Source organism: Cricetulus griseus, chromosome 6 (genome assembly GCF_003668045.3).
Source record: "Cricetulus griseus strain 17A/GY chromosome 6, alternate assembly CriGri-PICRH-1.0, whole genome shotgun sequence".
In the NCBI taxonomy this organism is placed as follows: Eukaryota; Metazoa; Chordata; class Mammalia; order Rodentia; family Cricetidae; genus Cricetulus; species Cricetulus griseus.
This window is the reverse complement of record NC_048599.1, coordinates 32,857,034-32,871,613: the sequence shown is the minus strand read 5'-3', so window position 1 is coordinate 32,871,613 and position 14,580 is coordinate 32,857,034. Positions and strand designations below refer to the sequence as shown.

The following is a 14,580-nucleotide window of genomic DNA, read 5'->3' as shown; positions in this document are numbered from 1 at the left end:
GTCGATTTTATTGATGTTTTTTCAAAGATAAAAATCAAAGCTTACTTCTCAATAAAGACAGCTCGTTTTCTCTTCCACAGGTTTTGTTCTCTGTGAATATTCTCTTCCTTCTATTTGAATTGGATCTACTTCATTCTTCTCTTTTCTGGTTTTGTAAAGTCTTAAGTCATTGACAGCATTTTTTAAGCCCTAAATTTTTCCTCAGTGTTTTAGCTGCCTCTCAAAATTTTAACTTATGGAATTTTTTACTAGCACTTTTTTCAAAATATTGTCTGCTACCTTATGATTCTTCATTGACCCTGGATTACATATTGTTTGGTTTCCACATATTTCAGGATTTCCTACACACCATATTTTTTTTATTGATTTCCAATTCAATGCTGTTGTTTACTATTACCTAATCTTTTAAGAATTATTGGGATGTGTTTTATGTCTAAACATACGTAGAATTTTTGTCTACATACAAGGAATAAGCATTCATAACTGTTGAACACAATATTTCTATAAATAATAATTAGTTCTGTGTGGTTGATATTGCTGCTGGATTCTTTTTATTGATATTCCACCAAAGCTTTGGGTCTAAATACAGTAATTGCTGGGAGCAACACACTAAAATCTTTCATTATCTTAGGACTTTCTATTTTTCTCTTTAATTATATTAAACTTTCTTTTCCTTTATTAGCACTGCTGTTAAGCCCATGAGCAGTTATAATTTAGATATCTACCTTGTGAGTTGTGGCCTTATCATTATGGATTATACTGCTTCATTTCTTGATAATATCCCTTATCTTCAGACCCACCTTATTTATATTAACATGGCCATTTTATCCTTCTTGATTTATTTCTAGCATTGTATATTTTCAAATCTGTCTAACTTTGCCTTTATGTCTAAAGTCTATCTTTTGTAAGTATCACTAAAAATATTATGTAAGTATCTTATGACTGCCTAACAAGTATAGCAGCCTAAAACATTCATTTGTGGGCTCAGAGTTCACTCTCAGCTCCTAGAGGCCTTCTTCATTCTTAACCACATGACCCCTTTCTTTACAAGGCTCAGAATGGAGAATTGTCTTCATGTCAAATTCACCACACTTTGAATCTTCTACAGGAAAGACTTGGCTACTTTTAGAGGATCACATGATTAGGTGAGACTCACTGACAGTAATCTCTCTTTCTTAAAGTCAACTGTGCCAACTAAAACCACTTAATCAAGGTCATATCCATCCTGGTACTCAGAGAGATAGGTGGGAACCTTAGTAACTGTCTTAGCATTCTGCCTATCACATGCTTTGTTATCCTCTCTGTCTCCATGTTTTAATAAAAATAGTGAGACCATTAGTATTTAATGCAATTACTAATGCAGTTAGATTAGGCCTGCCATTTTGTTTTCTGCCTGCTATTCAACCCCATGTTTCCTGTACTTCTTTTCCAGCTTGTCTGTTTCCTCTTGGGTTATTATTTTTGAATATTCTAATTCAAATGGCCTTTAAGATACATCTTATACAGTTTTTAAAAAATTATTTATCTATGGATGTATAAGCAGTCTTTCACCTCAATACAGTTAGTATTGCACCATTTAATAAAATAGTTTTTAAAAGCTTGCAACAATACAGATCCTTCTTCCTATGTACTAGACATTCATTTTGTTACTCATTCTGTGTATTATTACATCTATGTACATTGAAAATAAAACAAGGCCATGTTAGAATTTTTATTTTAAACAGATGTTTATATACTTGCATGTCTTAGTTAGGGCTTCTATTGCTGTGAAGAGACGCTATGATCACAGCAACTTTAATAAAGGACAACATTTCATTGAGTAGCTCACAGTTTACAGGTTCAGTTCATTATCATCATAGTGGAGCTTGGCAGCATGCAGGCAGATGTGGTGCTGGAGAGATAGCTGAGTTCTACATTTTGTGCAGGAAGTAGGAAGTGGTCTGTCTCACTGAGCATGGCTTGAGCATCTATGAGACCTCAAATCCCACCTCCACAGTGACATGCTGTCTCCAACAAGACCAAGCTTCCTCCAACAAGGCCACGTCTCCTTAGTGTCACTCCCCTTGGGGGACATTTTCTTTCAAACCACAATGTATTTAGGGGTGTGTGTGTGTGTGTGTGTGTGTGTGTGTGTGTGTGTGTGTGTGATGAAGGTGGAGGGAGCTAGAGAGTCTTTATAATTTAGTCTGGCCTTTATTTCTCTCGGTAGCTGAGGATGACCTTGAACTCCTGATCTTTCCGCTTCCACCTGTTAAAGTGCTAGGATTACAGGTGTAAGCATCCATTCTTGGTTTATGCAGTGCTGAGGAATAAGTCTAGGACTCTTTACTTTCTAGACAAGTGCTCTACCAACCGAGTTACATCCCCTCACTGCCAGCCTCATGTATGTAGAAACGTATTTTAGGTATATCTGGATATTTTTCTCATTTTTGTGTCTTTTTCTTTATTTCTGAAAATAGAGGTCTCCCTTCACCTCAACAATTCTGTTGGTGATTTGTGCACAGTCAGTCTGATGGCAGGAAATACATAAAAGTTTTTCTCTATTTGAAAAACATGCTTATTTTGCCTTCATTCTTGAGGAATGTTTTGACTGGATATAGAATTTGAGGCTCATAGGTCCCTCTCCAACTTTGAATCTGTTTCTTATAATGTTTTGATGTTGTTGCATTTTTATTGAAAAGTTAGTCAACACTGAAGATATTGCTCCTCTTTGGACATAATACATTATTTCCTTTATATGGTTTCAGGATTTTTTTTTCTTTGTCTTTGTTGTCCAAAGTTTGATGCAGATGATTTGTGCTTATTGTGTTTTAATTGTTTCATCCTACCTGTGGTTCATCAAGTTTTCCTGAGTCTATAAATCCATGGCTTTCACTAAATTTTAGCAAATTCTTGACTATTATATGGCCCCATTTTTCCGTCAGGCCTTAATTAGATCCCCAATTATATAATGTGTTTCCTGAAGCTTTAAAGCCATGCTTATTTGTTTTTATAGGATTTTCTCTCTTTGTTCTTATAACCAGAAAAATCTGTTGATATTACTTCAAAATTTACCAATTCTTTCTTTTATTAGAACACAAAATGCCTATAACCCACCCTCTTTTAAAAGCTTCCAAATATGGGAAATTGGTCCCATGCTGACCATTATTTCAGCATTTTATGGTTATACACAATCTCCCCAACTTTAAATAGTAGTCAGGACCCTTTGTAGTAGTCCTTCTAGTTTTCCTGGAGTTTGTAGTTATTGCTGGTGGAAGACCTGGTCTCAAGGCATTGTGCCACCATTTCAGAAGCAGAACTTCCTCGAAACTGGTAAAAAGAAAAAAACCAACAACAGTGGACATGGTCACACCAGACCTGGAGGTAATACTAATACTCTTGGGAGGTGGAGTCTGGTGGACCCCTGGGGCTTACTGGCTAGTTGGCCTAGCCTACTCAGTGTGTTCTAGGTTAGTCAAACAGACTGTCTCAAAATGGTGGATGTCTACTAAGCTAATTTCTGAGGCTGCCCTCTGACCTCCACAATACACACACACACACACACACACACACACACACACACACACACAAATAAATTTGAAAACAAACAAACAAATAGAAATTGGTGTTTTTACCCTATATCAAAGGGTTACCTATTCCTGCCCTGTAGCCATCCATGCCTCTTGGGTTCCTGGCAGGTTTGCCAATCTAAACCCCAGCTAGTAGCTCTCAAGAAAATCTTCCCTGTTTGTTGGTATGCATCTGTTCAATTACATGGTAACCTCCATATTTAATTTTTTTCAATAAGAGATCTCTATGGCCTAGACAAGTATCTAGAGGAAAGTATCTTGTGAAGAATGAGAATGAATGAGGCTTATGAAATCTCTGCTAGATTTGCTGATTCACTTCTCAATGCAGTTACTTCTGTGAGAATCCAACAGCAGCCAAAGCTGTGAATACTCTAGAACAGTGTGGATAACAGCACCACAGTGCTGATAAACTTTAGAGCTAAAAAATAAAATAAAATGCTAATCTTTGTTAAATATGTTACTTAACAATAACTAATAAAATTTAGAAAAAGAAACTGTCTTAGTTAGGGTTTCTATTGCTGTGAAGAGACACCATGACCACGGCTGCTCTTATAAAGGAAAACATTTAATTGTGGTGGCTGGCTGACAGTTCTAGAGGTTTAGTCCCTTATCATCACGGGGCAGAGCATGGTGGTGTGTAGGCAGACATGGCTACATCTTGATCAGAAGGCAAAAGGAAATTGACTGAAACACTGTGTGCTATCTCAAGCAAAAGAGACCTCAAAGCCTGCCCCAACAGTGACACACTTCCTCCAACAAGGCCACACCTACTCTAACAAAGCCACACCTCCTAATAGCGCCTCCCTGTATGAGCTTATGGGGGCAAATTACATTCAAACTACCACAGAAACTAACAGGTAGGAGAACTTCTGTGGAGACCTTTGAAAAATGTGAAAGGATCAAGAGGCGAAGAACACTATTCTTATGTATAATTTGAATTTGCCACATACCTTTCTCTGCTTTTTAAAAATTTTTTGAGACAGGGTTTCTTGGCTGTCCCAGAACTAGCCCTGTAGACCAGGCTGGCCTCAAACTCACAGAGATATACCTCCCTCCGCCTCCCAAGTGCTGGCATTAAAGGCGTGCGCCACCACTGCCAGGCCTCCATTTTTATATAGATAGAAATCTAGTTTTACCTAAGTGGGGCAGGAGAAGGGGAGAATGAGAGGTGTGTAGGAAACCAGAGGCTCAGCGTCAGAGAGAGACTCAGAGAAATGAACGTCCCTGCCTGCTATCCCAGGGAAGGAAGCAATGGGACAAGAGCAGGTCTGGTAGACATGCACGGCTCTTACTCTCTAGGACATCCTTCAATGACGTCACCTGGCTTAAAGCCTGACAAGATGGCTTAGGGAGTGGAGTCATCTGCCACCAAGGTTGCTAACCTATGTTTGATTCCCAGAAGTCACATTGTGAATGAGCAAAGCAGCTCCTACAAGTTGTCCTCTACCTCCACATAGAAGCTAGAGAATGCACATATGCAAGAATACCTACACATAAAATAAATAAATAGGATACAATTAAAGTTTTTAAGATTTCCGGATTTTAAAACTCATGAGTGGAACACTCTGAGGATTCAAGAGAAGATGAAGTAACTCCAAGAAAGAAGCTTTCGAGACCCGAGTCAGACACAAGAAAAGGAGGCTGCAGTGTTGAAGAACAGGGGAAACATGGCCCCTACCTCACGGGGCAAAAATATGCATTCCTGTACTAGTGCTTCCTTTACTTGATCTCTTTCTTCCTATTGTACATATAAACTGGACGTTAAAGAGTCATGTAGGGTGATCTTAATATGTTCTTCATATCAAAGGTCTGTAATCTCCTCTGACCCCCTTCCCTCCCATCTCCCTCTCTCCATCACACAGTTATAATAAACATAGACACTCTCTGCACTCTGAAGACTGTCCACACTCTGGGGCAGGTGAAATAAAGGTCAATAACTGGGAAAACCTGCATCTAGCTTCGTGGTCTCCATCAAGGAACACAAAAAGGAAATAGCAGATTGTCCTAGTTACTTTCTGTTACTGGGAAGAGACATCATGGCCAAGGCATCTTATAAAAGGAAACATTTAACTGGGGCTTGTTTACAGTTTCAGAAGGCAAGAGTCCATAGCAGGCAGGCATGGTGCTGGAGTAGTAGGTAAGAGCTTACATCTGATCCACAAGCAAGAAGCAGAGAAAGAGGTAACTGGGAATACTGTGGACTTTTCAAATCACATACCACCAGTGACATGCCTCCTCCAACAAAGTCTATGCCTCCTAATCCCAAACAGTTCCATCAAACATGAGCATGTGGGGGCCATTCTCACTCGAGCCACCACACAACCCACATTGATGATGTGATCTTTTTTTTCACTTTGTAGGTATTCTTCAGCTTCTATAAGAAGAATGTGGATTATGAAACATTCAAAGCCTTTAATGATGCATGCCTTGTCTATGATGGCCGTCTTGTGATTGACACCACCTTCCACACCAATGACATAGCCATCAGAGCTGCTGGCTCCCTCACTAAATTCTCCAACCGATATTACTCAAATGATTGGACTCACAGCAATTTCAGTTCCAAAGAAATTGGGTTTCAGCTGGCAGCAGCTATGCTCAGTCTCTTTGACCCAACCCTTGAACCTGTGACAGAACCTCCAGCTGACCTTGATCGGCTCATCCCCATGTACAAGGGAGCCAAGATCCAAGGTACGTGGAAGCCCCCCCCCCTATTTTTTTGATGAGGCCAGTGTTCAGAGCAGCCAGTCACGTGTCTCTTAAATATAGCTCCTTGGTCTTTAGTAGGTGTCCTGGAGGGAGAGTAGGAGCCTGTCTTATTTCTTCAGCACTCATTGTAAACTGGCAATATCATTATTGAGGTCCTTTGCATACTGGGCATTTATTATGGGCTCCCTTCCTAACATCAGTCCCTAATTTATAAACTGGAAAATACCAGTAGTAACTTGTCTAGAGTTTTCAGGGCTAGTGAGTAGTGGTTTGCCCTGACTTCTTACTGTAACACAATAAATAAAAGACTTCATGTAGACAGAACTTTCTGTCCTGCAGCCATTTAGTCCCAAATAAACACCCAGAGGCTTATATTAATTATAAACTGTTTAGCCTATTGCTCAGGTTTCTTATTAACAAACTGTTACAACTTAAATTAACCCATAATTCTTATCTATGTTTAGTCACATGGCTCGGTACCTTTTCTCAGTAAGGCATTCTCATCTTGCTTCCCTTGTGTCTGGCTGATGACTTTCTCTTCCCAGAATTCTCCTAGTCTGGTAGCCCTGCCTATACTTCCTGCCTGGCTACTGGCCAAACAGTAATTTATTAAACCAATGCAAGTGACAAATCTTTACAGTGTACAAGAGTATTATCCCACATTATTTCCCCTCTTTTTTCTTTTCAAAACAAGAACCCTGAATCTAATCTCCTTTGTTTAGTTTTTTTTTCCTGACCGTTATCCATAACAATCCATAACCAACACACTAAACGAAGACAAACATCCATAATCCATTTTTTGGGAATGTGGGCATAGTTTTCTAGGCTACTTCCTGCTGATTTGGGTTGCTGGTAATCTTATGGAACCCAAAGAAAATTTAGGATTATGGTCAAGTCCTGACTGGAGTATTCTGTGAGGCTGGATCATCTTAGCCAGCAACCTTGAACCTGTTCTGAATGCAGAACTCAGAAGAAATTGCAACAGAGGTGCTCTGAATCATTGGATCATCTGGGCCATCTGTTCCCATTGGAGATTTTTTTTCAGGGGGTCTTCTCAATCAAACCTTATTTTTCTTAACCAAGAATGAATCCACAGCCCCTCATTTCCTTTGGAAACAAAAGCAAAATCTCTTCTCCAAAGTAACATATCTTTTGACTTAGATTTTGAAGTCAAACCCTTTTCAAAATATACAGGTTGGATTAATCCAGCAGCATTTATAATCAGATGCGTTTTAGCAACTGTTGTTCCTTCCTCAGCAGTCAAACAATTCAAAGACAACACAATAACATACAGTATCCAAACTCTCTGTGTATTTTCCATCTTTTTTTTTACTCTATTTCTTTTATTTTAACTTTTAATTTTTTGGTTTTTTGAGACAGGGTTTCTCTGTGTATCTTTAGTTGTCCTTGAACTCACTCTGTAAACCAGGCTAACCTTGAACTCACAGAGATCTATCTGCCTTTGTCTCCTGAGTCCTGGCATTAAAGGTGTGTACCACCACTACCTGATCTCTATAGCTTGAGGCTCACTTTGCTTTCTAAATCCTCATTTGAGCTTTAATAAATCATAAGTAATATACCACCACAATTTCCTTTTTTTGTCTAATACAAAAAGAAGGCTACAACTAGCACAAGAAAAACCATATACAATAAGTATGTACAATATATACAGGTAGTAAGTTGGTCAACAATGTCTAGTCCATTTACATTTGGCAAATTCAGAGAAAATATGTAGTCCATTTGCTTTTGACAAATTCAGAGAAAGCACTTCATTATCCCTATCTTGGTGAGTCCAAAGTCTTGTACCTAATTTACTTTCCATTCTAATTTGTCCCTAGCCTCCTCTCTTTAAACATTTAACTATTTTTTTAATTTTCTGTGTGTGGCTGTGCTGCCTTCAGGAATGCTGTGCATCCTATGTGTGCAGTGCCTGTGGGAGTCCCAGAGAGGGCATGGAATACCATGGAATTGGAGTTACAGGCAATTGTTAATCACCATATGGGTGCTAGCAACCAAACCCCAGTCCTCTGCAAACTTAGCAAGCGCTCCTTTCCATGAACCACCTCTCCAGCCTCTGTAACTTGCTCTCTTTATGGATAGGCTCAGCCATTTACAGCTGTGAAATAGCCCATTTCACTCCCTAAGTCTTGTTGACCCCCTAAGAAGATGATTTCATGTAAGGAAGGTTTTTCGCATTTATTTTATACTTAACTTATTCCTGCACCTCATGCTTTTGTTTCTCCATTTTCTCCCGCAGTATCTTCCTCTTCTGTACAACCTTCTCTTTCTGCTTAGAAACAATTTGTTCCTTTTCAATGGCGATCATCTCCATATGGCAGGGGGAGCTCACATATAGGTTAATGCAACCATGAGCTCTACAAGTTCAAAGGCATGTCTTAGGCTTGATATGTTCTTGTTGACTTGGATATGGTCAATGACTAGAGAATCTACATCTAAGTTCAGCATTACTCTCTGCAGCTTTAAGCATGTGCAGAAGGAATCCAGCTCCCTTTGGGGCCTTCAACCTTGTCTTTAGCCCTAGTATCTGGTTTGGGCACATGTAGTTGGTGTTTTTTACTCTTTGGCTCTTTTAAGGGTCCACCATCCAGCTCCTAAATAAACAATACGGAGTTTGATTCTTTCTTCTGAATGCCTGGCCTTAGCTTGGCTTATTTCTTGTCAGCTTTTCTTAACTAAATTATCCCATCTCCCTTTTGCCTCTGGGTTTTTACCTTTCTCAATTTCTGTCTATCTTTTCTTTCCTTCTTAGTCTGTGTCTGACTGGGTAGCTGGTCCCTCCTTTTCTCACTACTTGATGTTCTTCTCCCAGATTTCTCCTCCTATGTCTTCTCTCTGCATGCCAGCCAGCCCTGCTTATCCTTTTTCCTGTCTTGCTACCTGGCCATTCGGCTTTCTATTAGACAAATGAGGTGTTTTAGACTGGCAAAGTAACACAACTTCACAAAGTTAAACAAATTCAACATAAAAGAATGCAACACATCTTTGCATCATTAAAGGAATGTTTCATAGCACCAACAAATGTAACACGTCTTATAACAGTATTCCACAACAGGTACATCTACCGACTCTACCATTATACTGCCAGGTTGGAGCACATTGCTCCTTCAAGATGACATCCTTCAGATGGTGGCTTTTAGAATTTGCATACCTTTGGTGGCCCAGGTAGTTTCATGGGTAATCCAAAGTGAGCATGAGGACATGATGAACCTCTTGATACACTCGATTTTATAGGGTTTTCTGAGTCAAGAGAGGGGTGAACCATTTTCATAGGTCACCACAGGCTGCCCATGGAAGATGAAGACAGGTTGTTGGTTTTTTATGTTGAAAGAAAAAGACAAAGAGAGAAAAGCTGTTCTACAACTGTGTTTTAAAATGTTTATGGAGCTTCCCACCAGAAAAACACACATATTTACAGAATTTGATGTTTAGTTCTGGAGGTTCACAGATTAAAGCATGCATGCATAAGGCCTGAAGGTGTTTATGAAACCTGATCTAGTAAATGGAACACCAAGCCAAGAATACCAAAGCCCACATTCCACCACTGCCTTCCTCTTTCTAAGGAGATGTTTTAGGGAGGTTCTGCTCCTCTCCTCTGGGTAGGACCTTAGGGAGTGACCTCAGGCAAGTAAGAGAATGGAGGGACCTCAAAGACTAGAGCTTAGTCAGGTTCAAGATTATCTCCAAAATATTAAGGACTTTATAATAATTATTTTCTAAGGTGTTAAGCAAGGAACTTTGCTAATTTTCCATATAAAATATTTTTTTAGCAATTTGGTTATTTGGAAGAGTATGGGAAATGGGAATGCTATGACAGCATTCTGGAGCTCTTGGTCTTGTAAGGTGGTGGTGGTTTAGTGATATAGAAATGAATACCTGGCCAGACAGAAACCTCCATCTACAGGTTAGAGTTCAGGGAGGTGTGAGAAATCAATGGGGTGCATCTTTGCACATCTTTCATAGATGGCTACATTATATGGTAAACTAGTTCCATCATATTGATTTGACTAAATTAAGTTCAGCCACCCCAGGGTCTTCCTTCCTACATGGCCACACTTTAGCTGGAGTTTCATAAACAGACGCATTGGCATCATCTCTGTTCTTTGATGAAATGTAAACCAATAGTTCATTTCTGATGTGGACACCTACCATTCCCTCTAGGTGGCATTCTTCCTGGGTCTTATTATTATCTGCATATTGCCAAACCTGGCATCTCGAGTCCCTTGGATGTTCAAAGGTCACAGCCTGATTTTGTAAGTATTGCTCAGTCATGAGTTTTACTTTACTTCTGGTCATAATATTTAGTTTTATGGGGAGGTAAAATTTTTGACTCAAAGTCATTGGTTCATCATACTCTCATTGTGCATGTCAACATTTAAAATGGTCCCTAGAGTCTCACCCCATCATGTGGTCCACTCCCAAGGGGAGCAGACAGAGCTGAACTGGTGGACCCTGCAGGATGCTGTGGAGATGATAGTGATTGGTTTCCAACATCAAAAACAATACTATAACTTCCACCTTGTCCCTTTGCAGATAACCGAGTGAGATAGTGAAAGGTTTCCCAGGCAGCCCTTTGGTGAGGTCTTTAAGGTAAATAACTGATGCCAACACCAGCCGTAGTAGGCCTTCTAATACCATTCAAACCTTCAGATGACTGTAGCTCCAGCCAAGATCTTGACTGAAAGCCTGTGAGATCTTGAGTTCCCAGCTGAGACACCCCCAATCTCTAACTCCCAAAGATCACGAGATAATCAAGTTTAGTGTTGCTTTGATATATGTTTTCTTTGATAGACTTGTAAAAAGTAGTTCTAATTTTATAACAAATTCAAGAACAAGTTACAGTGATCTCCTGAATACTCCTTATTCCTCATCCCTCATGGCATATTCCCACGCCCCAACTATCTACATTTCCCACCAAAGTGGCCTGATCTGATGGTCAGAACTGGTGGCCTCCATCAGCGCATAGTTATCAGCAGATCCCACAGCTTTCATTAGTATCCACTCTGGTTGCCGTAGATTCTAGAGGCTCTTAACAGTGCATTCACCCACCATCACAGTGCCATACAGAAGCCTACTAAAACCCACTCTATGATCTTCTTTATTGTCTCCAAAGTTGTAACATGTGTTACTTACTCTTCCTATTACTATGACCAAACACCTGAAAGTAAATGGCTTATGGAAGGAAGGGTTTATTTGTGTCCACAGTTTGAGGACACAGTCCTCAGGACAGGGAAGGCAGGAACTTGAGGCAGTAGTCACATTGCATGCACAGTGAGAAAGCAGAGAGGAGGAGATGCTCATGCTCGACTGGCTTCCTCCTTTGTGTACAGTACAGGGCCCCAGACCACAGAATGCTGTCCCGCACACGTGTTTAGGGTGGGTCTTCCGACCTCAGCTAACCTAATGTAGAAGCTCCCTCCCAGACATGCCCAGAGCTTTGTTTCTGTGCTGATTCTAAACCCCAGCAAACTGACAAGCAGGGTTAACCACTACATCACATAACTGGGACCACAGTATGTGGCCTTTCAGACTGGCTTATTTTAGCTAGTAGTATATACTTAAGTTCCTTCCATGCCTTTCCATGCTGTACAGCCCATTCCTTTAAGTGCCGAGTGTATTCCATTGTCTAGTTGAACCACAATTTATTTATCAATTTACCTACTGAAGATTAATTAGCAAGCCATCATTGTTAGGTTCTGATATACCATCAGGCTATGGACATCTGCCTTTGTGACACTGGAGCAAGCAGATTCTTTGGATCATGAATAGCAACTGTTTTCCTCCCCTCCATGAATTACACAGAAAGGCTACCCCGGAGCTGTGGGTGGGACTTCTCATCAGCTGATCAATTGGAGAGTTCCTCAAGGAAGCTCTTCTGACAGATGGTCCCAGACTGGATTCTATCAAATGATGACTCACTTTCTTGTGTGTCACACTTGATTTTCCCTCAGTGGGGCAAAGCCTCCTTTCCCATCATCATCTGTATGTTTTTGAGAGTTATTGACTTGACCAACTTAACATAAGGATATTTCTCAGATTTTTCTCAGAGGGAGGGCTAGCCATGAGGAGAGTTCTGGTCAGCTGGGTGTAAGTTGAATATACTAGAAAAACCCCACTAGAAAGGGAGGATTCAAAGTGTCACTAGCCATTGGTCCCTAGCCCCTCCCCATTCAGGAACCCCGGTCCCAGTGCTTCCATTTGCTTCTCCTGGGCTTTCCACTTGTCTTCATTCCTAGAGTTGTTATTGACCATTTGTACAGAGCAAATTATTACCGTTCATTTATACTGCTTGGAGTAAAACAGGTGACCAGTTAATGATGTGAATTCTTGTAAATCCTGCTTCTATATAATAATGAAACTTCCTTCTTCTAGGGGAAAGACAGATACTGTGTTTTCTTCTTTTTTCTCATTATCTTTGGCCTCTCCTACTTGGGGGGGGGTCTATTTGTTGTTTGTAGATGATGTCTTACTATCTAGCTTAAGGGTTGGCCTCAAACTTCAATCTCCTCCCTCAGTGCAGTCAGGTACCATCTCACCCAGTCTCTACATTGTCTCAGGTGTCTGGTATGCAAGGATGCAAGGTGCTCAGAGGCAGCCTTTTTTTTTTTTTTTTTTTTTTCACCAGAAACAGGATGCACCTAATCCATACAAAAGCTGGGAAATGTTGGGCTTGATTCGAGTGTCTTCATGTGTCTACCTCTGCTCTGTGCTCTGCACATCGAGTTAGAAGAGACAGAGGGCTTTTAGATAATGAGAATTCTAATAACAGTGTGACTTAGATTCTTTGGCTGGTGCTATTCTTTCGCTGGTACTTGAACAGGACCCCTGGCTTTAATTAACCATTTGCCAGGTGGGCTTCCTTTTTAATTAGTGCAGTAGATCCAAGCAGATTTTTTCTATTTTATTTTCTAAGAATATATATATTCATATATATATATGATCCATGGCAATCTTTTGGAGTGGGAATTAATTTATGCCAAATTGTTGCCAAAATGGTTAGGCAGTCACCTAAATATAGGCAGCTGATCTAGAGTATAGCCCACTGAACAGTATTTCCCCCAGGGAAACTGAATTATTAATCTTACAACAGATATGGTCCAGACCTATCTTAGACTTTCTTCATTGTCTGTGAGTGGAGTAGTGAAGTTAGAAGCCACTTCAGTAATCCATGAGCTTATCATATAATATAACCCAGAAAAAAAAAAAAGACCAGAGATGACTCCAGAATGAGCTGATTTGCAGGTCTGGCCACATGCTTGGTTGGCTTGTATGCCACAAAGTAAAGAAATTTGTCACAACAAATTCTGCCTTGGATACTATTAAATTTTAAATCATGTGTTTGTCATGAGAGCTGGGGACTTGGTTTCTCTAACACTGAGGCTGATTAATCCCATGACTTCCATTTGGTGTGAATTCCAGATCAATTTTCTAACCTTCGTAATCAGAAAAAAAAAAAAAAAATCAGGGCAGCAAGTATCATTGGGAATGGCCAGTACTAAAGGGTAATCTGTGGCCAAGACGCCAGTTTGCATGTGAATTCCTTTTAATATTGATGTGCACTATTTCAGTGCACTCCAAGTTTCCAGACTGTTCCACCCAACTCTTAGCCATGCCGAGACAATGCCAAAGCTCATTAAAACTGACACAACTCGCCTTCCATAGCTAAGATTTGTCACAAGCAAGACCTCCCTGTTACTTTCTCTAGAGTGGCTGTTGGCTGAATAGCCTTTTCAAGTCCTTGTCACTGTGTAGCAGGTGTGCTTAGCTTTGTGTGACACCTCAGAGATTCAGTTATTAAAAAAATAAAAGAAAACATGTCATTGGAAGCAATCTGAAGGCTACCATCCTCATGCAACAGGTTGTCATTGGATGGTGTGTCCTGCTCAGACTCTGGCTGAGTCCCTGGCCAGCAAGCCACCAGGTTTCTTTGGCAATTAGTCACATCCCCACTGCTGTAGTAACTAATGGTGCCCCCAGCCTTGAAGTGCCCAGCCCAGGGTGTAGAGCCCAGAGCACAAAGGAGACCTTGATAACTGAATGTGGGGCAGGTAATGAAGCTCCTTGCAAAGCTACCTTCTCATTGCCCATCTGGGTAGCTCACAAACTTAGTCTCCTAGGTGTCCAGGTCCCCTTTCCTCAGTCACTCAGCATAAAGAGACATTAAGGAGAAGGAGGCAGCAGCTCAGGCCCTGTGGGATTACTGTCCCTGCTCTCCAGTGAGCCCCAGAGGAAAGCTCGCAGCCAACATTACACTAGAGCTCCTGTGGGGGAGGGGGGAGTGCTGTCT

The 14,580-nt window shown here is 40.5% G+C and overlaps 1 protein-coding gene across 1 annotated transcript in view; it reads left to right on the top strand.

Annotated features, from left to right (window-relative positions):
* Positions 1 to 14,580, top strand: part of Cfap61 (cilia and flagella associated protein 61) — a 289,348-nt gene that overhangs the window by 211,231 nt on the left and 63,537 nt on the right. The window contains exons 23-24 of the mRNA XM_027421600.2: positions 5,930 to 6,257; positions 10,455 to 10,546. Coding sequence (XP_027277401.1) covers positions 5,930 to 6,257; positions 10,455 to 10,546 — 420 coding nt within the window. The remainder of the gene's footprint in view (positions 1 to 5,929; positions 6,258 to 10,454; positions 10,547 to 14,580) is intronic.